At 50.6% G+C, this 22,368-nt stretch overlaps 8 protein-coding genes across 8 annotated transcripts; 3 read left to right on the forward strand and 5 right to left on the reverse strand.

Moving 5' to 3' along the window:
* Positions 1-974: 974 nt before the first annotated feature.
* N7473_010945 (uncharacterized protein) lies at positions 975-2,702 on the reverse strand (the record flags this gene model as incomplete). The annotated part of the gene is made up of 3 exons (XM_057156884.1): positions 975-2,015; positions 2,067-2,426; positions 2,490-2,702. The coding sequence occupies 3 exons, from the start codon at positions 2,700-2,702 to the stop codon at positions 975-977; spliced, it is 1,614 nt and encodes a 537-aa protein (XP_057005539.1).
* Positions 2,703-3,695: 993 nt separating this feature from the next.
* Positions 3,696-4,981, forward strand: N7473_010946 (putative G-patch domain protein; the record flags this gene model as incomplete). The annotated part of the gene is made up of 2 exons (XM_057156885.1): positions 3,696-3,791; positions 3,941-4,981. 2 exons carry the CDS (start codon positions 3,696-3,698, stop codon positions 4,979-4,981), a joined length of 1,137 nt encoding a protein of 378 aa, XP_057005540.1.
* A 581-nt stretch (positions 4,982-5,562) lies between these two features.
* N7473_010947 (uncharacterized protein) lies at positions 5,563-6,598 on the reverse strand (the record flags this gene model as incomplete). Its single annotated transcript, XM_057156886.1, has 2 exons — positions 5,563-5,593; positions 5,646-6,598. The coding sequence occupies 2 exons, from the start codon at positions 6,596-6,598 to the stop codon at positions 5,563-5,565; spliced, it is 984 nt and encodes a 327-aa protein (XP_057005541.1).
* Positions 6,599-8,913: 2,315 nt separating this feature from the next.
* Positions 8,914-9,925, reverse strand: N7473_010948 (uncharacterized protein; the record flags this gene model as incomplete). The annotated part of the gene is made up of 4 exons (XM_057156887.1): positions 8,914-8,964; positions 9,094-9,200; positions 9,377-9,745; positions 9,871-9,925. 4 exons carry the CDS (start codon positions 9,923-9,925, stop codon positions 8,914-8,916), a joined length of 582 nt encoding a protein of 193 aa, XP_057005542.1.
* Positions 9,926-10,217: 292 nt separating this feature from the next.
* N7473_010949 (uncharacterized protein) lies at positions 10,218-11,795 on the reverse strand (the record flags this gene model as incomplete). The annotated part of the gene is made up of 1 exon (XM_057156888.1): positions 10,218-11,795. The coding sequence occupies one exon, from the start codon at positions 11,793-11,795 to the stop codon at positions 10,218-10,220; it is 1,578 nt and encodes a 525-aa protein (XP_057005543.1).
* A 1,133-nt stretch (positions 11,796-12,928) lies between these two features.
* On the forward strand, positions 12,929-16,170 carry sip5 (Sip5p). The gene is made up of 2 exons (XM_057156889.1): positions 12,929-13,561; positions 13,635-16,170. Exons 1-2 carry the CDS (start codon positions 13,184-13,186, stop codon positions 15,672-15,674), a joined length of 2,418 nt encoding a protein of 805 aa, XP_057005544.1. The 5' UTR covers positions 12,929-13,183; the 3' UTR covers positions 15,675-16,170.
* A 2,033-nt stretch (positions 16,171-18,203) lies between these two features.
* N7473_010951 (uncharacterized protein) lies at positions 18,204-19,109 on the reverse strand (the record flags this gene model as incomplete). Its single annotated transcript, XM_057156890.1, has 1 exon — positions 18,204-19,109. One exon carries the CDS (start codon positions 19,107-19,109, stop codon positions 18,204-18,206), a length of 906 nt encoding a protein of 301 aa, XP_057005545.1.
* Positions 19,110-20,131: 1,022 nt separating this feature from the next.
* Positions 20,132-22,061, forward strand: N7473_010952 (MFS transporter; the record flags this gene model as incomplete). The annotated part of the gene is made up of 4 exons (XM_057156891.1): positions 20,132-20,207; positions 20,311-20,676; positions 20,748-20,804; positions 20,881-22,061. 4 exons carry the CDS (start codon positions 20,132-20,134, stop codon positions 22,059-22,061), a joined length of 1,680 nt encoding a protein of 559 aa, XP_057005546.1.
* Positions 22,062-22,368: the final 307 nt, after the last annotated feature.

Raw genomic sequence — 22,368 nt, forward strand, 5'->3', positions numbered from 1 at the left:
CATGGCAGGACGGGGCGAGGCGCAAGGCGTACTGAAGTTGGGGGAAACTCGTTTAGTGGTGCCGAAATAAGGCTTACTACTTGAATGCGATCCATCCATGTGCGAGTTTAAGGAGAATGGAAGAAATTCGCCAATTCATATTGCCGCGTTCTTTGGTAATGCAGAGATTGTGCAGAATCTTCTGGATTGCGGTGCTATAACCTAGATAAATCGGGAAATGGGACTACATCTGGCGGCTTTGAAGGGCCATGATGAAGTCTGTGATATCCTCCTGAAACACGATAAGAGTTTGACGCGGACATTATGGGAGCGAATGACCGGGCCCAGTTTACAGGTCAATTAAAAGTTGTACAATAGGAAAACGCCGTTTGTACACGCGGTGGAAAAGAATCATAACCGGACTGTCGAGGTGTTTCTGTGTCATTACCCGGAACTTGTGAAGAGTATCGATGGTAACATTAATAAGTGGTTGCTTTTTCATCGGGCTATTGAGTTGAAACAGATCGATGTGGTTCGGATATTCTTGAGACATGGCGTGGATCTGGAGATGAGAAATAGTTATGGGAAGGGGGCGCTGCATCTGGCTGTCGCCGGGGAGAATAGGGACTTGATTCAGCTTATTCTCGATCCTGGTGCTGTTGTTGATGCGAAGGACAAGAATCGGTTTACCCCTGAGGCTATGACGGGGGATCCAAAGATCAGGATGATTTTGCGCCACCATGCCAGAGCGCAGTCTAAGAGCACGTTACCGCCGGTAGTGCCGATGGTATTGGCTCCGCCGCCTGAGTATAAGGCGGGATTTGGCCAAGTTCAGGAGGGATATGCTTTTGGGATGACGAATAAAGAACTGAGGCAAATGAAGAATCAATGTCAAACCACGTACTATCAATGTTATATGAACGTTACCACATACAGAACTGATTCCTATGTAACCCTCAAATATTCACAAGTCGTTCAGACAACCACCAACTAGACTACTGCCTCAAACTCTCCCCAATACCAATCAAATATTTACACCTATCCCGCTGCGCCTGCGGCACACTCTCCATCCTCGTCTCATTCGTCCGAATGAAAATCCTCTTATACGCATCATCCCCCGTTCCCCAAGTCTTCCACTCCGGACTCCCAGGGTACCGATGCGTATTCGGATCCAGCGACCTCACAAAACTAGTCCAATACCCCTGCATCACGGGCACGATATTGGCATTAATATTCCAGTACGAATCCGGCGGTACACCGCTCACGTACTGCGGTCCCCAGATCGCATTGACTTCGACCGTGTGGCTGACTCCCGTGCCGTTACCCTCGGACCAGGGATCCAGAACTGCGTAGTGGTAGTTCCAGCTGGGGAGGTTGGCGGCGGCGTAGACGGAGGACATGTCTATGCCGGGACAGATGTACCGTATTTCGCCGTAGGCGTTGCTCGCGGGACGCCAGTAGGGTTTTGCGTTTGGGAAGTCCTGCTTCTGGTCCTCGGTGAGGTACATGCTGTTTATTTTGGAGAGTTGGGCTTGTGTGATAGTTGGGAATTGGTCTTTGAGAAAGTTGTCTGCATCGGTGACGCTGGCGGTGCCTTTTGGGACGAAGATTGTGCCTTCGTTTGTGTCGTCGCCGAATATCACAGGGACTTTGATGAATTTTCCTTCGTGGAAGAGTTTCAATGTGTGATCTTGAACGAGATCTTCGTCGACGGTTGGGCCGTATAAGTACAGTGGGTCTCCTGGTGCTCCCGGGTAAGGGGTGCGAATGTTTTGCGCTTGGAGGGCACTGATGTCTAGCTTGCGAAGACAGGCAAGGGAGTCGCTGTTCGTGTTACAGCCTGTACGAGTGGCTAGTTTGTCGTATGCGAATTGGCTTTCAGAGACATTGAGCATGTTTGCAAAGCTTTGAGATTCGGCTGCGGCGCCGATGAATAGTTTATCGTTGCGTCCGCCATATGCGGAGAGTAAGAGGGTCACCGATGCACCACCTGCACTGTCGCCGCCGATGACAACGTGGTCAGGGTCACCACCGAACTATAGATACAAGTCAGCCCCATTCATCCAGGGTGGTATGTTATGACCTGCCTTGCTAATATGTTTTTGCACCCACTCGAGAGCCTTGATCTGATCTTTCAGACCATTGTTTAGACTGGCTCCATTCTCAACTTCTTCACCGGCGAGAAAGCCGTAAGGCCCCACACGGTAATTGAAAGTGACGACGACAATATTCAAGTCCGAGGCCTCGACCAAGCCGGTACCGTTATAATTCTGATTTGACAGAGACGCAAAGCCCCCACCTTGAATAAAGAAGTACACTGGTAATTTCTTGTTTGCCTGGACAGCCTCCGTGGGGGCGTAAATATCTAGGAACAGGCAGTCTTCTGAGGACCCATGGGGCACAGCTGTGTTGAGACTGTTGGCGACGGGAATACAGAAGGCACCATGCTGGGCAGACTATCAGCAATGAACGGGACTGGGAGCTTATCAAGGTCAGAATTCAAAGCATACTTGGGTTGCTTGTTGAACTCCTTCTTGCGAAAGAGGGTCCTGGGGTGCTGCAAAGCGCAATTCGTTCACTGGAGGAGCAGCGTAGCGCATCCCAAGCCACTGCGAAACACCACTGGCAAGTGAACGGCCCTCGTAGCTTGTATATCCCAGATCAACGACTGGAGACTTGGCAGCTGCCAGGCCAAGCAGAAAGAAGAGGTAAAAGTTTGCCATATCAGACCATGTTGGACTCGAAAGGATGGTCTGAAAGCCCATCACATCACAGTCTTATGAATGAGTTACTTCGGGCCCGCGGGATCAAAAGTAGAGCCGAGATGCGGGTCAGAGTTACTCCAGACGCGCTGAGATGGAAGGCCCGGCGATATAAGGCCGGAAACAGGGCGATCCCTTTACCTAAATAGTTAGACCGGGTTGCCTGAACAGCCGTGGGCCTGAAATGGCAACACCTCGGTGGAGAGAAGCTCTTAAAAGTAACCATGAGAAGATCTCCAACCCCAATAGGGGTCGTAGGGAGGGCCCAGCCAATCTAGGCCCTCCCCTTGCGCGGCGATTCGAGACTCCGTCCAAGTTCCACAAGACACGAGCAGCAGAAAAAGCACGAAACAAGCGTCTGGACCAAAACATCTAAAGTGGCACTGTCTGAACTACGGTGGCCGATAGTGGCTACGCTGGCGTTATTATACCGCCTTCAAACCCGCCCTTTCTGTACATACAAACTAGATATCAAATTCCATGATAGGTAATAATTCAGTATGCTTTCGAGTCAATTGCCCTTGGCTCTACTCTCTTCGTCTCTTTCTTTACTTCTCCCTTTATTTCTTTCTACATTTTTTGTCATCTCTCTATCTCTCTACATCTCTTACTATATTTCCTGCCATATCTCGTACTATACCTCTTGCCACCTCTCTCTCGACATCTTTCTCTATATACTTCTCTGCCTCCCTTTCTATATAACGCCCGTTAGTAATATGAAGAGGCTGCTACATGTGGCTTGGTAAATTTTCTGCCAATCAATTTTCCAAACAAAACGCGACTTATACAAAAGTAACCACTATCGGCCACCGTCCTGGATTCAGTGGCTGGGCTGGTTGCGGCTCGGCTCCACTTTTCGGGCTTGTTGCTTGTTCCCCGCAAAAAGAAAAAGCAGATCCGTCATCCATGCGAGCTCGACTGGAAATTGAAACCGCCTCGTCTTGCATCGCCACAATGTCCAACGAGGAAGACGACTACATGTCCATGGTGATCGAAGAGCCCACCCAAAAAGAGACCTTCACCCAACGTAAACGTCGTGAACAACGAGAGGTAAGACCTCCGCCTCCCTCTTTCCCTTCCCCTTGCTTTCACTCCCCTCCCCTCCCAGTCACTAGCTCGCTCTAGAATCCAATATTTCGCGGGAACTATACCATCCAAGCCCCACCGATCACTAACCTTCTTCCTTCTCTATTCAACAGGCCGAAGCCCGCGGACGAGTCCCCTCCAAAGCAGAACGCGCCGCACAAGAAGCAGCCCGCCGCGATGAAGCCCTCGCAAAAAGCACCCTCGACCCATCAAACAAGGGTTTCCAGATGATGGCCAAACTAGGATTCAAGCCTGGTGAGTCACTTGGTAAACGCGATCCTCCCGGTCCATCGAGTGCGACTTCGACGAAAGAGAATGGGTCGGACGCGGCGCATCGGCCAGCTCCCGCCAGATCCGAGCCATTGAATCTCATTTTCAAGGAAGGTCGGGGTGGAATTGGTCTAGATAGTGAGAAGAAACGGAAGATCCGGGAGGAGGCGGCCGAGGCGACTAAGAGGGTTAAACAGGATGAGGGTGATTATCGGGATCGGGTGCGCGAGGAGCGGGAGACAAGACGCGCTGAGGCGCATGTTCGTGCTGCGCAGAAAGTTGCGGAGAGGTTGGATGCTGAGGTGGAAAATGCTGAGGCTGAGGCTCAGACTGATGCTGAGGCTCATGGGGAGGGCGAATCTCGCGCGAACGATACATCAAAAGCCCCATCCAAGGCTGGCGATGTGATCGACAGCGACGAAGCCGACACACCCAACCACACTGATGAATCACGCAAGACCAGCCCTCCAAAAAAGAAACACTACAAACCAACCGCCAAACTCAACATCCTCTACCGTGGTCTTGTCCGCGAGCGCGAAGAACGCGAACGATCCATCCAAGCCCGTCACGCCCTCCAAACCTCCCTCCCATCCTCGTTCTTTCCCGGGGCCAAATTACCGGGCTACACGGACGTGACTCTAGATGGTGATGACCAACAAGCGCTCGGGACGAGAGAGGCTTACACAGCCATTGTGGAGCAAGAACTCGAAGAAGAAGATCCCGAGTTAGATGCGTTTAATGCCCTGGAACCGGCGGAGCGATTGCGGATGTTGGTGGCATATCTACGGGACAAATACAGGTATTGTTTCTGGTGTAAGTATCGCTATGAAACGGATGATGAGTTGGAGGGGTGTCCTGGGTTGACGGAGGAAGATCATGATTGATGCTGCTGCTGCCATTCGCAAAGCTTACAGCTGGAGAGCAGCTCATTCCCCCATCCTAAGTGTACAATGATATCCTACATTACGAACCATTAGAGAAAATTATGACTTGAATTAAATGCGCCGCAACATGTTTTATGCGCATTGCTTGATTGAAATTAGCGCATTTGGCTGTTTGCTGGGTAGACACAACACCAAGCCGGAAAAATCATTATCAATACATCAATATGCTGATGCAACTCGTACTATACACATATCTCCCCTGGTATCATAGAAAAGAAAAACTCGAAATTCCCCACAGAACATGAACGGGCTGCTAGTCTTTTGCGGAGACTGTACTCGAATCTTGATCTTATAAGATCAGATCCGCAGTAGCTCAACTGCAGCCCCAACCCCAACCCCAGGCGCACCGCGCCACACATGCAGAGAACACAAAAGTAAAAGACATAAGAAAAATAAAAATAAGAGAAAGAGACGTGGAACATTCCAGCAAGAGTGCAACAAAAAAGAAAGAAAAGAGAACACACCACCCCACAAGGCACCTCAAATATCAACCCATCTAGGTCCTCAACCCAACTGATTCATCAACTCAGCCAAAGACCTCCTCCGACACCTCTGCAACGAAAGATAACACCCCTCACAAACCCTCAAACAACAAAACACACACCGATGCCGAATCTCGCGATCCATCTTCTGACACGTCATACACGGCACAGGACACCAGGTATTCTTCGCAACGGGCATATTGCGATGTTCCTGGAAACAGGCATAATGGATTTTGCTGAGTGGGGCTGCGATGGGCTCAGTGTCATCCGAGGGGGTGTAGGATGCTTGTTCGTCGCTAGAGGTTTGGTCTAGCGGGGTGCTGCCGCCGTCCGGGGTGGGGATGAAGTCTTCGAGGGGTGTTAGGGCGTCGGTGGAGGCGGAGGGTTGGGGTGGTGCTGGGGTGAGGTTTGGCGGGGGAGCTTGGGATGGCGTTGGTGTGGGTGCGGGACCTCGTGAAGCTTGGTTTGTTTGCGCTGGTTGGGCTTGGACTTGGGATTGGGGTGTTGGAGGAGCAGGAGCAGCTTGGGCAGCGTGGTAGCCCGGTAGTGATTGAGTGATGGGTGGTTGCGCTTGTGTATAAGCGGGCTGCGATTGCGCTGGTCGTGTTTGCGATTGCAATTGCAATTGCGACTGCGACTGCGGGGCTTGCGGCGAAACAACTACCGGAATTCCAGAAGCAGGAGCCTGCTGCGAAGGTTGTCGCAACCCCAACTTTGGCGCACCAGTAATTGGCGACGTCCCACTCGGAGGTGGTTTGCGCAGTACTTCTCGCCTTGGGGGCACCATTGACGAAGACCTCGGCGGTGCCTGTGCAGAAACCGGTTGCGGCAATTCCTCCTTCGGAGTCGGTGGGAGATCCTTATTCGGAGGAGGCGGGAGATCCTTGGGTTTTGTCTGCGGTGCAGAGATAATCGTGGTCAGACTCGGGGTCGACGAAGAGTCTGGTCGTGAATCGGTGGATTTCTTGCTGTGGAAGGAGAATTGGGACTTTGTGGCGGAGGAGCCATTTTTCATGGCCGTCAGCGATGGAACGCGCAGGCCTCGAGGGCGTTTTTCCGAGTCGAAAATCGCCATTTTTAGCGGGGAGAGGCGTAGCTGGAGTGACTGGGCGCAAAGTATGTATAGATCTGGCGCAACGTGGGTGGATATAGTGGCTATCACCGATTATCTGCGCCACCGTTTTTTAGCGACGATCTCGGGACGATGGGTCACGCAGGGTTCAGAGGAGGGATGTTGTGTTGTAGCTCTGGTTGTTGGTTGAAGGGAGGTAGGGAGACGATGGATGGAAAGAGATTAAAAGAGGGAAATTAATTTAGACTTGAGCAGATCTTCGAGAAAAAACAAGACCAGAAAAGAAAAAAGCGAGATGAAGGCCGGTGTAATCTTAATTTGAGGGGGAGGACCCAGCAAGTTTTCCGTTTTCCAAGAAGAGAGACAGAATCAAGAAGCACTAAAAATCACTAAAATCAACTAAAAAATTCCCTGGAAAGAAACCCACCGATCCCGAACTCTCAGCCCCCCAAAACCAGAAATCAGAAATCAGGAACCAACCAGGAACCAACCACTTCACCTTCGCATTCAATTCCCCCCCTGAAATAAGACCAAACCAGCACGAGGACTGCTGGACTGCTGGTGACAGCACACCGCATACAGCACAAAAGCATACCGCACTGAGCAGGGATCGTCGTCTTCTTCCATACTCAATGGAATCATCGTAAATACTGTATCTACCTTCTATTACCCCCATCGGTCGATCCGACCATGGAATTCTGTACAGTAGGCTACTTCATCACGATCGCAGCGTGGCACAATCATTGGCCCGTACTAAACGAAAATGGAGATACCCTGGCCCCTCAGGGACTTTGATACACAAGTGGAGATCTTACCCTGAGGCCTGATTGTCTGATTGTTCAATTGTTTCATCTCATCTTAACCAAGTGGGGGCCATTGGCCCTCTTGGACCCGTCACAAACGGGCGGCGCTAGAGTCAATAGATCGGGACTGGCGTGATAACTAAGGATTTTACTCGGGCATACTGAACTCCGCAAGTGACCCGGCACTTCCTTGATTGAAGACCAGCCAGCTACTCTAAAAATCAAGAAAGAACAAAGCTTGAACTCCCTAATAATAAACTAAAGTACATACACAACATAGCTTGCAGCAATAGTAAACAATCACCCCCCTAATCCTAGCTCCTGCAGTGTGTACCGCCTCTCCCTAATACTCCGGCATGCCACGGATATCTTCCCGTGGGCGGTGATATCATTAGCAGCAATCCTTTTTTTATCGCCTATCACGGACTTGGCCGTCATCGGGTCGGCCAGCTGAGCTTGTGGAATTTGAGTTTCCTCGAGGACGTCATGTTGACTTGCCCAGTAATAACGGATCCTTTGATACGAGAGGATGTACTTCGTAGAGCGAACCTGTCGATTTTGTTGTTTGTTTTGGGGATAGCTTAGCCTTTGTCGCCTATGTTCGCGAACTGCTTGACTAGCTCGCGCCACAAGGATTGATGGTCAGCTCAGCTTGCAGATACTAGATACCAGATGGCACTAACCTCATCGCGCTGTAACCGCTGGCTGGCTTTGCTAGTGAGATGAGGCAACCGAGTTATTTCTTGACGCTTGTCTTAGACCGCCAGTAGAACACATGGCTATTGCTTCCTTTTCTTTTTACTCTGTCTGCAAAAGAGAGCTACATAATCAATCTCTCAACCGGATTCCGTAGCTCTCTTTCTTATCTTATCATTTTAGATGTGGATAGTCAGAATCTGAATTTGCACAAACCATTGTCACGCAGAGCTCCCACGAGCTAAATCGGAACAAAATTCTAACCTATTTGCCTATTATTTGCTCCCACTATCTTAGAGTTGATTTCGCCTTTTCTTCAAAACAATCCTGGCTGGCAGAAAAAGCACTCTGCAATCTTACAAGGCAAGTGTATCAAGAATTGATGTGTTCCATCCACATAACCATAAACCAAAGCTCTTTTCAATAGGGTCCTCGGGCAATCAATGCACCTGCTCAGCCCAAAACAAATACCCCGGAGTTATGCAATGGGCAGCCATACATATCAGTACAGATCAGCGACCCAATTATCAGGCTCAGTTCCCACCAATCTACTCCGTGGAGTCACCGGGAACCCGGGACAGAAGGAAACTGTCAAAACTAAAAACTTGCACGAGCAGCATTCCTGCAGAGAGGTCAGGTTCGTCCCAGCGACCCATCTTGACTTCGAATCGATAGGAGAGATGTGCGTCCATCACCCACGGTATGAACTACGAGCAGAACGATACTATCTATTCGCGCTTTACAGGGGCCACAAGCTCAATCGAACAAAAAGGTATCATATTTCATTTTCACGGAAGCTTTATCCATCCCGAATAATATCTACCCTTCAGGTTCCCCAACAGGCATATATGATCGGCGTTCCCTGGCAGCCTAAACAATCACAATAAAAATATTAGCAGCTGTTTCCATGAACAAAAAAAATAGAAAAAGCAATCCGTTCAAATAGCACCGATTTGCTTCTGTCCCTTTTTCCTTTTTGTTGATACTGCTTTTGCTTACCTCGATATACTTCTCAACCCAGGGCTTGAGTAATGCCCATGCGAGTAACCCGCCAGTAGCAAAAATGAAAATGAATACCACAGCCTCGTCTTTTCGAGAATCGCGTTCTATGCATGAAGGATTCGGTTAGCGGGTGTATCGTCATGCGCGATTGTTTTTGTCTTTGATGGAATGGCTACTAGTCTACCTACCACCCATACTACCACGATGCTGTAGTAGGTGTAGCAGTAGACTAGTAGACTAGCTATTGCAAGACGAGTATAGTCCACCATAGGTAACTTACGAAAACAAGTCGTAAAAACATCCTCCTCCTTCGCATCCTTACAAATCGGCAACTCATAATCCAGACAGAACTTGCGATTGCAATCATTGCAGCTCAACGCGCGGTATTTCTGCGCGCGCTCGGTGATTGTACCACCTGCATCAGTGCCGGATTCGGATTCGGATTCGGTGTCTACCTCGACCTGTTGTTGTTGCTGTTTTCTTTGCTGTTGCTGTTGCGAGAGATCATTCTCTAGCTCCTCGGTGCTGAACGCGCGTTCGTATAGCTTGTTGTTGAGGCCGGCGCCTGTGCCGGAGCTGGATTTGGATGGGTCGAGGGGGATGATGGTGCTATTTGAGAAGCAGGTGCATTTGCAGAAGGAGGTTGGTGCTGGAAGAGAGTGTGTGTTAGTAAGGTTGGGGTGTTAGGTATGGACTTTTGGGGTTTGGAGACGCGGGTGCGGAGCGGAGCTTGGTGCTTGAGGTGGATGGGGAGCTGGTGGGGTGGCCACTTACTGGATGCCGCTGTAAATGATGCGATTGATAGAAGGGTGAGGAGCAGCAGAAGCATGTGTGCCCTGCTGCTTTGTAGACATCGCCTTGGGTTCATTTTGTCTGGGTTGTTTCATCTGGAAAGACACCCAGCATCTCCGATGATGAGGTTATCGCGGCCACTTATCGGGGCCCACGTGATCAGATAACCCTCATAGGCTGGTAGAGGACTATAGTAGCAGATGTAGAAATCAAGGAGCTATCAAGGGTATGAGAATCATTGGAATTATATTCAATGTATATTACAAAGCAGCAAAGCCGTCTCATATATACTACTCGTCCTTTTGTATCCAATCCCAGTCTGTGAACATCTAAGACTTTCCCTTCATACCCTTCTTCCGGTTGTCTCTCTGCCTCTGCTCCTTAGCCGCATCACGTCGCCTCTTCTTCCAAGCACGATTGTTCTCACCACGATTCTCCCAGAACCATTTCGTAAACTCAGTCTCTTCCTTGGGTCCTTCCTTCTCCCGGGCTTTCGAAACAGGGGTATCAACAGAAAACTCTTCCTCGTCATCCTCCACGTCATCAGCCTCAATCCAGTTCATGCGGCGGTTCACCATGGTAGTGTCGGGTGTAGGTGCAGCACTTCGTAAGCCTCGAACCTGGAGATCCTTCTTGGTAAACGGCGTGAAGGGGGTCTGAGGCTCTGCAGATTGCGGCTCATCTTCGGACTCGATGTCGTCGCCGCCGAAGAAACTGAACCCGGCGGCGGGGGCAGGCGCAGCGATTTCCTCGGTGGACGTGGGAGCTGGTCTTTTGAAGAGTGCTTCCAAAGGATGAACCTCTTGTGTTGAGGGTTCTTCCGCCTCTTTGGCAGGCTCGTCGGCCATTTCTGCGTCGGGATCTAAGTCTGATTCCTCGGGGGCATCCTCGATGGCGTTCTCGGTGGCAGGCGCAGCCTTTGCCGTTTGCTTTGTAGGTTCCGGCTTCTCGTCCGCTTCGTCGTCAGACGAATCAGATGAATCATCAGATGAACTGTCTGCTTCGCTCTCAGAGTCGGCGCTCTCATCAGACGATGGCCCGCTGGACGAAGTGTAATCCTCTGATTCACTCGAGGGTTCCGGTGACTTTTTCTTCACCAGCATTTTTTGGACCTCGGATTTCTTCACTTTGGCACCCGCCTTTTGTCCAGGATGGTAGTCATGTTTGCGGGCCTTGTCGCTCGCAGCCTCCTTCACCTTGCCCGAAGCATCCACCCAGCCTTTCCCTTCATCAAATTCAGTCGTCGGGACAGCATTCTCGCCTGATGTACGGAGGAAGCTGGGATAAGTGGTCGCTTTGGCAAACTCGTGGACAACGTTATCGGTTGATTTCTTGGCCTTCTTGGCCTTCTTCTCGTCGGCGGCGTCGAGGGACTTGCGATTGGGAGGGATTGTCGCTCGGAAGAGACACTCCTCCTTTTCTGTGTACTTGGACTTGGCCTGGGGCTTTTCCTTTTTATCGCCCTTGCTCTTGCTCTTCTCGGCTCTTCGTCGGTCCTTTTTAGAGGGCTCCGTCCATCCTCGCTTAACCTTGCGATCAGAGGGAAGCTCGTAACCCTCTAACACACCGTCCTCTTGCTCCTCTGACTTGCGCTTCTTGGACTTCTTCTTCTCTTTCTTCTCCTCAGCTCCGGCATCAACATCCTCAGCGTCTCGCTCTCTCTTGGATGGCCGGGCAGCTTCGACCTTGAATTTCTTGCCCTTGAGAATTGAGCCATTGAGCTTCTTCTTGATCTTTTCGGCGTCCATGATCGGCAAAGTAATGTAGCCGTAGCTGTTTTCGGGAAAGGTGGGAATCGTGTGGAAGGAAATGTCGGTAGCGGTCTGGCGGAGCGAAGGTGGCAGGACGGCCGGGAGGATATCGGGGGTTAAGGGTGTGATATGAAGTCTGACGGTTGTCTCGGTCATTTCATCGAGCGGAATGGCCTCTGAAGACCAGTGTTATGAAGAAGTTGGGCCGCAGCGCAGCATGGTTGAGATCGCCGCACTTTTTTTCTGGCGCTCCGCAGATGCACACCGATTTGTTTTTATGCCACCGCCTGCCTGTTTGGGGATGGTTGACAGCGATCGGATATCTATCGCGCCAGGGATGCAATGGATTATAGATTAGGTTTTACGGGTGCTATTAGATAGTGTATGTTGGTTTATTGACAGTGAAAGCTCCAATCTCCGGCAGTCTCTGGCCAAAATCTGAATGGGTGGGTTTGCGAGGCAAATGTCCCTATACTCTGGAGGCCCTGTCCGATGGACCTTTTATATATCGAGAGAGCATCACTATAATCAAGTTACTTCACTGTCAAAACAGGAATGTAATAGATTGTAAGTGCTATATAGATCCTTCGCAGACTGAATTACAAACGATGTTTGTCCTTAGCATGCGATAGCACGGTACTGTACGGAGTAGTCTTCCATAGGCTCGAATCCACAACGGTCACCTGACCCAGTTGATGGACGGACTTCGGAGTAACTGCCGAGGCGATCGTGGGAAATTAGTCGATAGTAAATGCGGCCAAGTGGAGAGTTGAGTGGGGAGACTGGACGTAAGGCAGTACCAGGGTAGAGTTTCACATATTATTGAAGAATACATAATGTACTAAATATGAGCAGATCGACCTCGGGTTCACAGGGGCTGATGTAATCGCCCTCGTGCCCTCAGCCCAGTTCCTTAGCCTTAAGGCATTACAGTACTTTAGTCCAGCTTAGGCTGTCTTGGAAGGTGAACCGATGATGACGAGAGAGTCTCGTGGCACACGACAAGGTGGACTAAAGACGCTTGGCCATGGCCAGACCGGAACTTGGATCTCTTCTACCCAAGATAACCGATCTTCCGACCGAGTATACCGCGTGTCGATTTGTGTATACATATCATATAGCAAGTCCGTCCACAGGGCATCCGCCATATCCGATTCTCGCGGGTTTGCCCTCTTACGTAGTCCCGTAATGCCCGTCCACCCATACAGACTCTCACCGATCTTACTTCCCCAGTTCAAGTCCCTCCGGACAGATCTCCCCCCTCCTCTCCCCGCTTCAACTCTCCAACTACTTGACCTCCACATGTCACCACTCAAATCTTAAAATCACTAGGCTCCGATGTTTCTCTCTTCATCATCTTGGCGTTAACTGCATTTTCACTTGTCTATTTTCCTCCCCCGACTCTTGCCCCTTGAGGGGCCCTTTCCCCCGGTCGGAGTAACGCCGTGCCAATCTAGTGGCTGGTCCTGGTCCAACCTGACGGCCATCATCCAGCCCCCTCTCCTCCCTTCCTCCCTTCCTCCAACCATTCCCTTCGTGTCACGATGGGTAACTCCCAGACCAAGGAATCACGAGCCGGCACGCCGCATCGTCAACAATGGTCATCTTCCGATGCCTCCGGCAGCGGCCGGGTCGTCTATCAAAACCCTCGATCGGGCAGAAGCAGTCGACCTGACTTGTCTATTCTCGGGATCGGGAGCAGTCATAGAGATAGAGATGACCGTGACGTGGCCTCACTGGAACACCGGCGCGAAACCAAACAGGAGCGGGAGGCTCGTCGCCTGGAGAAGGAACGACTGGCTCGTGTGAAGGAGCGCGAGCGCAGTATGAAAGAGGAACATGTGGATGGAGGTTATTTGGTTACCCAGGGTGTCTATGTGGGCACGGAGGACTTCAATAAGGTGGTCGTTCGACAACTGATGGTAAGGCCCGCTCTCGGAGAACCCCGCATGTGGTGATGCAATATGTACTAACTGCAGATGCCTCTCCCCCTAGATTGAGCGAAGAATGGCTCCTTTCTGGAGAGGACTGAATGACTTCTCAGAATCATGGGCCGAGCATCAAATCATGGCCGCAGCCCGCGGCATGACTATTCCCCCGCCCGATGAGATTCCCCCAGAGTTGGAGTACACGCCACCCAAGGCTAGTGACACGAAGGCGGAGGTGAACATCCAGCACCTTACAGTGCCCATCACCTCCCGGTCGCAGTCGCTTAATTCCGATGTCTCGCAAACCTCCAACCCTAGCCAGTCATTACCATCGGGGATAGCCTCCGGTACATCCACGTCACCATTCTTCCGCACTCGCGCAAAGACTCTTGCAGCCCTGACTTCCTCAAGACATGGCTCACAGACAGATCTGACTCCTCGGGAACTGCAGCTTCCCAAGGATCCATTTGTCAACGGCCAGCCAATTGAGGTCTATCTTTACAAGGATGGGACCGAATGTCCGATCTGCTTCCTGTTCTACCCTCCGTATCTGAACCGAACTCGATGCTGTGACCAGCCCATCTGCTCCGAGTGCTTTGTTCAGATCAAGCGCCCGGATCCGCATCCCCCAGAGCACGAGCAGCCTGATGCCAATGCTCCGGCTCCGGCTGAAGGCGAACAACCAGCAGCAGCTGAATCGACCGACGGCCAATTGGTCTCTGAGCCCTCCGCTTGTCCATTCTGCGTCCAACCCGAATTTGGAGTCACCTACGCCCCGCCACCCTTCCGCCGAGGCCTGACCTATGCCGCCGACCTGAGTGTTCGCCCCTCACCCAACATCATCTCCCCTGTTTCCTCCACCTCGTCCCTGGTCTCTGCACATGCTCTCCCCACGCATGGCCGCCGCCGTGCCACGTCCTTATCTGCGACCGACCCCAGTGTCGTCACGACAGACAAGGTTCGTCCAGATTGGGCGCAAAAATTAGCAAATGCCCGCGCACATGCGGCACGTCGGTCGGCCGCGGCGACTGCTTTACACACCGCGGCCTATTTGATGAATACCAACCCTTCCGGAAGTGACTCGCGCGGTATCGGTCTGAGTCGGAGAGGTCTGCGGAGAGCTACACAGGGGGACGCCGGCCGGACCGGATCTCCCGCACTCAATGCGCTTGCATTTTTGACTGAACGACCTGATCGAACGCCACCTCGTGTGTCTGCACCAGATACGGATTCTGCGGAGGAAGGACAAGGAACCATTGCGCCACCACGAGACAGCTCGCGACGCAGCCGCATCGATGACCTGGAGGAGATGATGATGATGGAGGCGATTCGGTTGAGTCTGGCTAGCGAGGAAGACCGCAGGAGACGAGAAGAGAAGGAAATTCGGAAGGAAGCTAAGAGAAGGGAAAAGGAGAAGGAGAAGGAGGCGAAGAAGGCCGATAAAGCAGCTCGCAAGACTGGATTGTACAGCAACAATGCTAGCACGTCGGCGTTATCTACATCCGTTGAAGGTGTCGTGGGCAAAGCGAGCAGCTCTTCTTCCATTGCTGAAGAGGGTCCGTCGGCAGGCAAGGGAAAGGCCGTTGATCGTGCGACTCCGTCGGCTGCTGTGGAAACGGCCCCAGCTGCTTCATCAATCACCTCTAGTCCGGCCGATCAATCTTTGGCCCCGCCTGATCTGTCGGCCACTGCCGAGCCATCGAAACCATCTCATCTCCGACATGTGTCGAGCGCATCGTCATCAATATCGTCCATCATGGAAGCCAATTCTGGGGAGCGTACCGCCGACGGGAGCAGTGCTTCTCTTGAACCGTTGTTCAACTTTCGGAGTTTAGCTGCCGTGATTGGCGACGATGAAAAGGGTCATGAGTCGGAGCATATCGAGGACACTACGCACCGGGCCGAGGGCTCGTCAAGTGCCACCCCATCTGTTCACCAGCTGTCAGCTGATGTGGCTCGAGACAGTGACCCTACCAAGTCCGAGAAACCCCCCGTCGTGAAGGAACCCGTGGAAGTGCAGGATAGCCCTGGTGGCATCTTGCCTAAGGAGCTCGAGACTCGATCTGTGGAGATTACCAACGAAGCGAACACCGAGGCGACCTCATGACCACGATCATCGGGGTCTTCTCTTCTCTCATTGCCATCATTTTCATTTGTTCTCGTTAGAAATCTGTCATCAGACATGGATTGAGCCGGCGTCGCAGGGAAGGATTAATTTTTTTTGATTGTTGGCGGAGGGAGGTGGTGACTTTTCCCTTTCGTTTTCGGGCACCATTCGCTCGTTCGTTCATTTGTCACTTTCCATCCATAACACGCATTTTCCTTCTTGTCTCCATCTTCTTTCATTCTGTCTATGATAGAGATGTGATTGACACTCCCCTTTACCCTCTCATTGTCTCGGTCTTTCGAGGGGAGTACTTGGTTTCTATCTGTCTCCCACTTCAGCGTGCTTGGTGCCCTCGTTACTATGTATTTTTCCACCACAGTTAACTAGTAGCCCTTCTGTGGCTGTTCTATATTTCTGCCTGACATCACGTAACCCGTTGGTTCCTTGACATTCTATCTTGCATTATCATCAGCCTGTTAATAGATTGTAGTACAGGATACTGTATATTGCTTATTTGTAGTGTAATATTAGGACTTGTGAATTACTATATGTGTTTAGCTTTGCCGTTTGAGGATTGGCGCCCCGATACGCTGTTCTGTAACCTCCTCTGCCTGTCGCCCGAACATAAAAGACCTGTCCTCGCCCTTTCTATCTCCTTTCCCCTTCTTCTCCCTCTCTCTGACTCCTCTATCTTGCACTTATCGTACCTCCCTTTCTTTTACTGGCCCCTACTGAACACGGCGCCTTAGCTTTCAGCCGCACGTATTGCCCCTTTCATTTACCGGAGATGCCGCTCGATCAAACGCCTAGCTCTTTCTCGCTCCTGGAATGGAGTAGTTGCCTAGGAGCAGAATCACTGGGATAATCTAGCCCGCAGCCCTATAGTGTGATTTTATGTCCATACTCGTCTGTGATATCGCCGGCCTTCACATCTTGCAAAGTGCTAGTATATCCTTGGGGCCGCCGTATGCCCCTCTCCGTCCGCCTTATCTAAGGTTACACTGCACAGCCAGGCGTTACAGAATAGCTCTTGGTTGCCTAGCCACGAATACCTCAGCACCTAGTTATCGTTATCGTCAGTCTCTCTGGCCTCTCAGAATGCTGATAATGAGTTTCGCATCCATATCTTAGTGTTGCGGACTGACGGCAAAAATATGCGAAAGACCATGTTAGCCCGACCTCTCTTTCTCTCCTTACTCTCGTCGCTGCGTACCTGCAATTTCGCCCTTTAAACCTCACTCCATTTGCCCCTTTTTCTTTCTAGTCATAAAATACCCTACTCCCTTGTTGCCTCTCCTTTAAATTCTTTATAACATTGGCAGGTTAGTATGCTTCTGTCGGAGTATGTCCCAAGTATCAAAAGCCCGGTGACAGTAAGACATGGATGTAGAGTCATTGTCAAAGGTAAGGAAACCAAGGTCGGATGACAAACGGCCGAATACCTCAGCCAGTTGCAGTCCCGGTTGACCCAATATCCGGCATATCAGCCAGGACGTCGACAGGTCAAACGAGCTCGAGCTTACGTTTGATTGTAGATCTTACTACCTCTGTCATTTCTATCGTAAGTTGCCAGTAAACGATATTGATTCATACCCGCGATCCTCTCCATTGATTTTCTTAATCACAAAAAGGTTGAAGAATAGCGCCGCCTACGGAGTACAGAACCTTGCTGTGCGCGGAGGCATCTATGAAAGGGGCCACTTGTTTCAAGGTAATTCATCTCCACATTATTTCGTCTTTCTGATGGCTAGAAAGCGATTGATCCTCCACGGGCTATCTCGCCCAGTGGGGCCAGCATTGAAGGCTACATCCTACAGTATATGGGGATGAGATCCTCTCAGGTCCCGGCATCACCTGCAAAACATAGGATATGATGGAAGTAAAATATACAAGAATATTCGAAATCAGAGCTACCTCCGCACTCTTAGGCATTAACCCGGACCCCAATTTGAAACACGCTAGTCTATATATTCGTGTGTTGCTACAAAGGGAAAGACACTGGGAAGAGAGAGAAAAAAGGGAAAAAATCCCAGGATCGGGGGGTTCCTGATAACCATCTGCCACAATTTGCTGCCACGGTTTGCGTTCCACCCTAGATCTCTCCAAGTCCATCTCAGATCGCAGATTCCGTCCAGATCGTCACAAAATGTGTATCTTGAGAAGTGGAAAAGCAAAGGGCAGCATGGGTGAAGGCAGTTATTATTGAATGTCTGCGCCACAGATGACGTAGGAGCGGAACTGCACCTCCTCGTGTGTGTTGCGGTTTAGATGTTGCGGGTCAATCGAAAAGAACCAGATTAATTCCGTATCTGCGGACGAAAGGATCGAAGCTGAAGAGGAAAGAGAAGAAAAGGAAGATCACTCAGAAGGAGAGAGCTCAAGAACATAGCAGGCAAAACATCCCAAGCACCCAAACAGATACCCCAGGCACCAATCCCGCAGAATGAAGTTATTCCCAAGCCTGAAAGTCATAGCCGTCACAGTTGGTCGCAGTCAACAGCACCTCGGTATCAAAGCCCCTTTTCCAGTCTAGCTTCTCTCTTTAGCCTGGATCTGTTCAGCGTCGTCGATCGCATCCCAGACACGCTCTGCCAGGTCAAGCAATAACATTTCGGCTGTTAACACGAAATCCCTTTCGCCTTCGCCTGGTTCATCCAACAGGAGAGTATGGAATGGTATGGTTAGGCCCTCCCCTTCAATCGTAGGATCGGAGCCATCTCGCCCTCTCTTGAAGAGAACTCTCTGGGCGATCTGAGGTGGTGGGAAATTATCGACGTGTCTTTTGACGACGTGGCGGCCGCTTACTGTGACATAGTCAAGGTGTAGTGATGGCTCGAATGCTGGGGTCCAGGATTTGATTTCAATGCAGCCTGATCTTCTTTTGATGTCGACCGTGACCCCCATTCTCACTTCGCCTTTCGATTCGTTGATCCACCAAGCGATATCCTTCTCTAGTTTTGCGGTTGTCTCTGAAAAGCCGACTTCCAATGCCACCGTTGGAAACTTCCTCGCTTGGCGGGCTGGCTTCCATGATCGGTCTGCCTGCTTGCTTCGGTCAGGAGTATCGATTCGAGTGGCTCCGCAGGCCGCGATTCGTCGAAAGACTTGCATCTTCTTGGCAATTTCCGTGATCATTGCCTCGAAACTGACAGCCGCCTCCTCGTGCGGTTGACTAGGCATTTTGATGACAAGGATCTGAAGTGGTGGCGAATAATCACAGCGTTGTGGTAATGCTTCCTCGCATTTGGCGAATATCTCTGGCGGGAAATGCTTTATGACGATGAAGCGATCCTCGACCGAATACGGAGGAAGGAGGCTCCCAATAACGCACTGTCGGTCATAGCGGTAGACGGGCGTATCAGGAGGAAGGTGCTCGAGAAACGGATTTGCACCTTCCTCCGACACAACGCCCTCACTTTGATAGACATATGACATTTCAGTGAGAGGTGTAGCGTCTCTTTTCACCTTAGTATGAGCCAGCTCGGAGGATGATTGTTGAGTCCAGAACGGATAGCTGAATTTATATCCTAGATAGAGAGATATTGTCCGGCTTGTTCCTGAATAGAGGTGTTTTGATGATGTCATCTATACTAAGGGTTCCAGGGTTCTGTGATTGGCTGTTCGGCGATTAAGAAACTGGCCCCAACGGCCGCTAAGGACGGGGCTAAAGTATATGGGGGAACATGGTGGCAAGAGTCCAACATGGAGGTATGACACTATAGATAGATCTGAAAACTGATATGCTAGTCTTTGTAGGATATACTATTGATATAATGTATATTGGAGGGTATAGCTGGTTATAATTGAGTGTCTCACATGAAGTCGGCCTCCCTTTTTGTGTCGTTGGTCGGCACTCGGCACCGCTCACATGAGCGGCAGTTTTTTAGTTCGGGCTCGCCACTTCAAACTCTGTTGGGGGCTTCTTTGTAGACCCACCAGATGAGAAGATTATATCGGTGATAATTATTATTACTACTTCAATAGTATTGACAAGATATCTTCAATTATTTGAATTAAATAGCAAACGTCACTATTGACATAACAAATCAACAGATAAATGTAAAATCCCCCTCACTCCCCGCACCCGGCCATACATTCCTCCAACCTCCAAAGGGGCGGCAGCTTATCGCTGGAAACAGAGTGGCCCCGTTGGCCCAAGCGTTGCCCTCCTCCTCAATTGAGTAATGGAAACTGAAGACTCTTTTCTCTCCGCCTCTTCCACCCCCTCTTTCTCCTTCTTTATATCCAATCTTTGAATTTTCTAGGCTTGCACTCGACTACACATCCTCCAAAGAGTCAACGTCCATCTACAAAGAATCTCAGATCTTCTCTTTCTTTCTGCCATTCTCCAACCCACGAATATAACCGAAGCCACAACCGAGGATTAACCAAAGAAGACTAAGACTCGACTTCGTGGGGACGGATAGCCGTAAGGTCTTAGATACTTCTACGGGACGATGGTATTAACACAGCAGCCAAGATCTCTCGCTTCCACCGACGATAGCTTTCCCACCCTCCAGCTCTTCCTCTTGGGTATGTGATTATATTCTCACTCCTTCTCCTCCTCCTCTTTGTGCGGGTTACACAACTCACGCGGAACATGGAACATGGAACATCGCTGACCGTCCCGCTCTAGCAATATGTCGTGTCGCCGAGCCCATAGCTTTAACCTCCATCTTCCCATACTCATGGGTCATGGTCAAGGATTTCCACATGGCTAACGGGGCTGATGCCTCCTTCTATGCGGGCATTTTGATCTCCGCTTTTTCTCTCGCTGAAGCAATGACGGGTATGTTCTGGGGTAGTCTTTCTGATCGAGTGGGTCGCAAGCCTGTTCTTCTGTGTGGCTGCTTTGGGACTATGTTGTCGTTGCTGCTTGTCGGTCTGGCCCCGAACTTTTGGGTTGCCCTTGTGGGGAGGGCGTTGGGTGGTGCGTTGAATGGGAATATTGGGGTTATTCAGACTATGGTTGGAGAGTTGGTTAAACGGCCTGAGCATGAGCGTAAGTTATGAGTTGAGTTGGCTTGGTTGGTGGTTGGTGTACTGTATGGACTGACGGTGGGTTCTTGACAGCTCGGGCTTATGCTATTATGCCTTTTGTTTGGTCGATTGGTACTATTATCGGGCCAGGTAAGCTATCCTTCCCTTGAACCTCTTGCTGCATGCATCGTAGACGCGGGCTAAATCGTATGATTTCAATTTCCAGCTATCGGAGGTCTCCTTGCAAGACCCTCAGAGGGCTATCCTTCTCTGTTTCCCTGCGACGGCCTCTTCGGGCGATTCCCCTATCTATTACCCAATCTAGTCTGCTCCGTCCTTTTATTATTGAGCATCATCGGCGGCTGGCTCTTCCTACAGGAAACCCACCCAGAAATGCAGCACCACAGCGAAACCACCCATCGCTTCTTCGAGCATACCTCAGCCGAACAGCCTCTCCTCGCGACCTCCGGCGCGACTGCCAATGCAGGCGTTGACCTCCGAGCCGAGTCCTACGGAACCTTCAATCAGGTCAGCCTGCAAGAGGATGAGAACTGGGATGTCCTCGCAGACGGTACGTCTCCCGTGTGGAAGAAGTCACTGAAACCGAAACCGTTCACGTGGCGGGTCACCATGCTAGTGATCGCCCTGGCTATCTTCACATACCACTCGATGACCTACGATCATCTTTTGCCGATTTTCCTCCAAGATGAGAATACCCGTGGTCGCTCGTCTGGTCACCATGCTTTCCTGGATATTCCGGGTGGAGTCGGTCTGTCAACGCAGACAGTGGGAATGATCATGTCCACAGATGGCATCATCGCCCTCATCATTCAAAGCCTGATCTTCCCCGCTCTGGCTGGATGGCTGGGCGTATGGCGTCTCTTTGTCGTCGTAACAATCCTCCACCCAATCGCATACTTCATGGTTCCCTTCGTGGCCCTCCTCCCTCAAAACCTGACCTTCGTGGGAGTATACACCTGCCTAATCGTCCGCAATATCCTATCCATCATCGATTATCCCGTGCTGCTTATTCTCATTAAGCAAGCTAGTCCGTCGGACTCGGTGTTGGGTAAGATCAATGGTCTGGCTGCTTCGGCGGGTGCGGCTTCTCGTACGATTGCGCCTCCCATTGCGGGATACCTTTACAGTACTGGTGCGGAGGTGGGTTGTACCGCGCTTGCTTGGTGGGGGAGTTCGTTTGTTGCTTTGCTAGGTGCGGTTCAGCTTTGGTTTATTCAGCGGAAGAGGAACTCTTGGGTTATTGTCGCGCCTGCGGCTCCGTGTCATTATGTTTCTATTCCGGATCGATCGACGGATAATGTTGTGCATATCATCGTGACTGATTTTGATGCTGATGCTGATGCTGATGCAGCTCGGACGGATGCGGGAATTGCGGTGTCGCGCTGAGAGTGATTGTTGAGCAAGGGTTGCATACTTGCGATTGGGATAGACCTTACTGGATTCTTTTCGATCCAATATCGATAAGGATCCGTGGGTTGATATGACGTGTAATGGTTGTTTTTTTCAGTTTTTTCTTTTCGCTTTCGATTTTGCTCATGTTTTAGCGACTGCCCTGCATAGCTCGGCTTCCAGCGTTTTCTTTTTTATCTCATAGAAATTGAAAATTTATCAATTAAATAAAGAACTCACTATTTTCTTTATTTCCTCGCTTATCAAACATCTCTACTTTGGATACGTTCCCTTGAGTTTTGTG

The sequence above is a fragment of the Penicillium subrubescens genome (assembly GCF_028828155.1).
Source record: "Penicillium subrubescens strain IBT 31985 chromosome Unknown utg000007l_segment0_segment0, whole genome shotgun sequence".
In the NCBI taxonomy this organism is placed as follows: Eukaryota; Fungi; Ascomycota; class Eurotiomycetes; order Eurotiales; family Aspergillaceae; genus Penicillium; species Penicillium subrubescens.

Coding starts and splice junctions, on each gene's coding strand:
- sip5 (XM_057156889.1), top strand. CDS start 13,184: ATGGGTAACTCCCAGACCAAGGAATCACGAGCCGGCACGCCGCATCGT. Junction 13,562..13,634: donor TGGTCGTTCGACAACTGATG/GTAAGGCCCGCT, acceptor CTCTCCCCCTAG/ATTGAGCGAAGAATGGCTCC.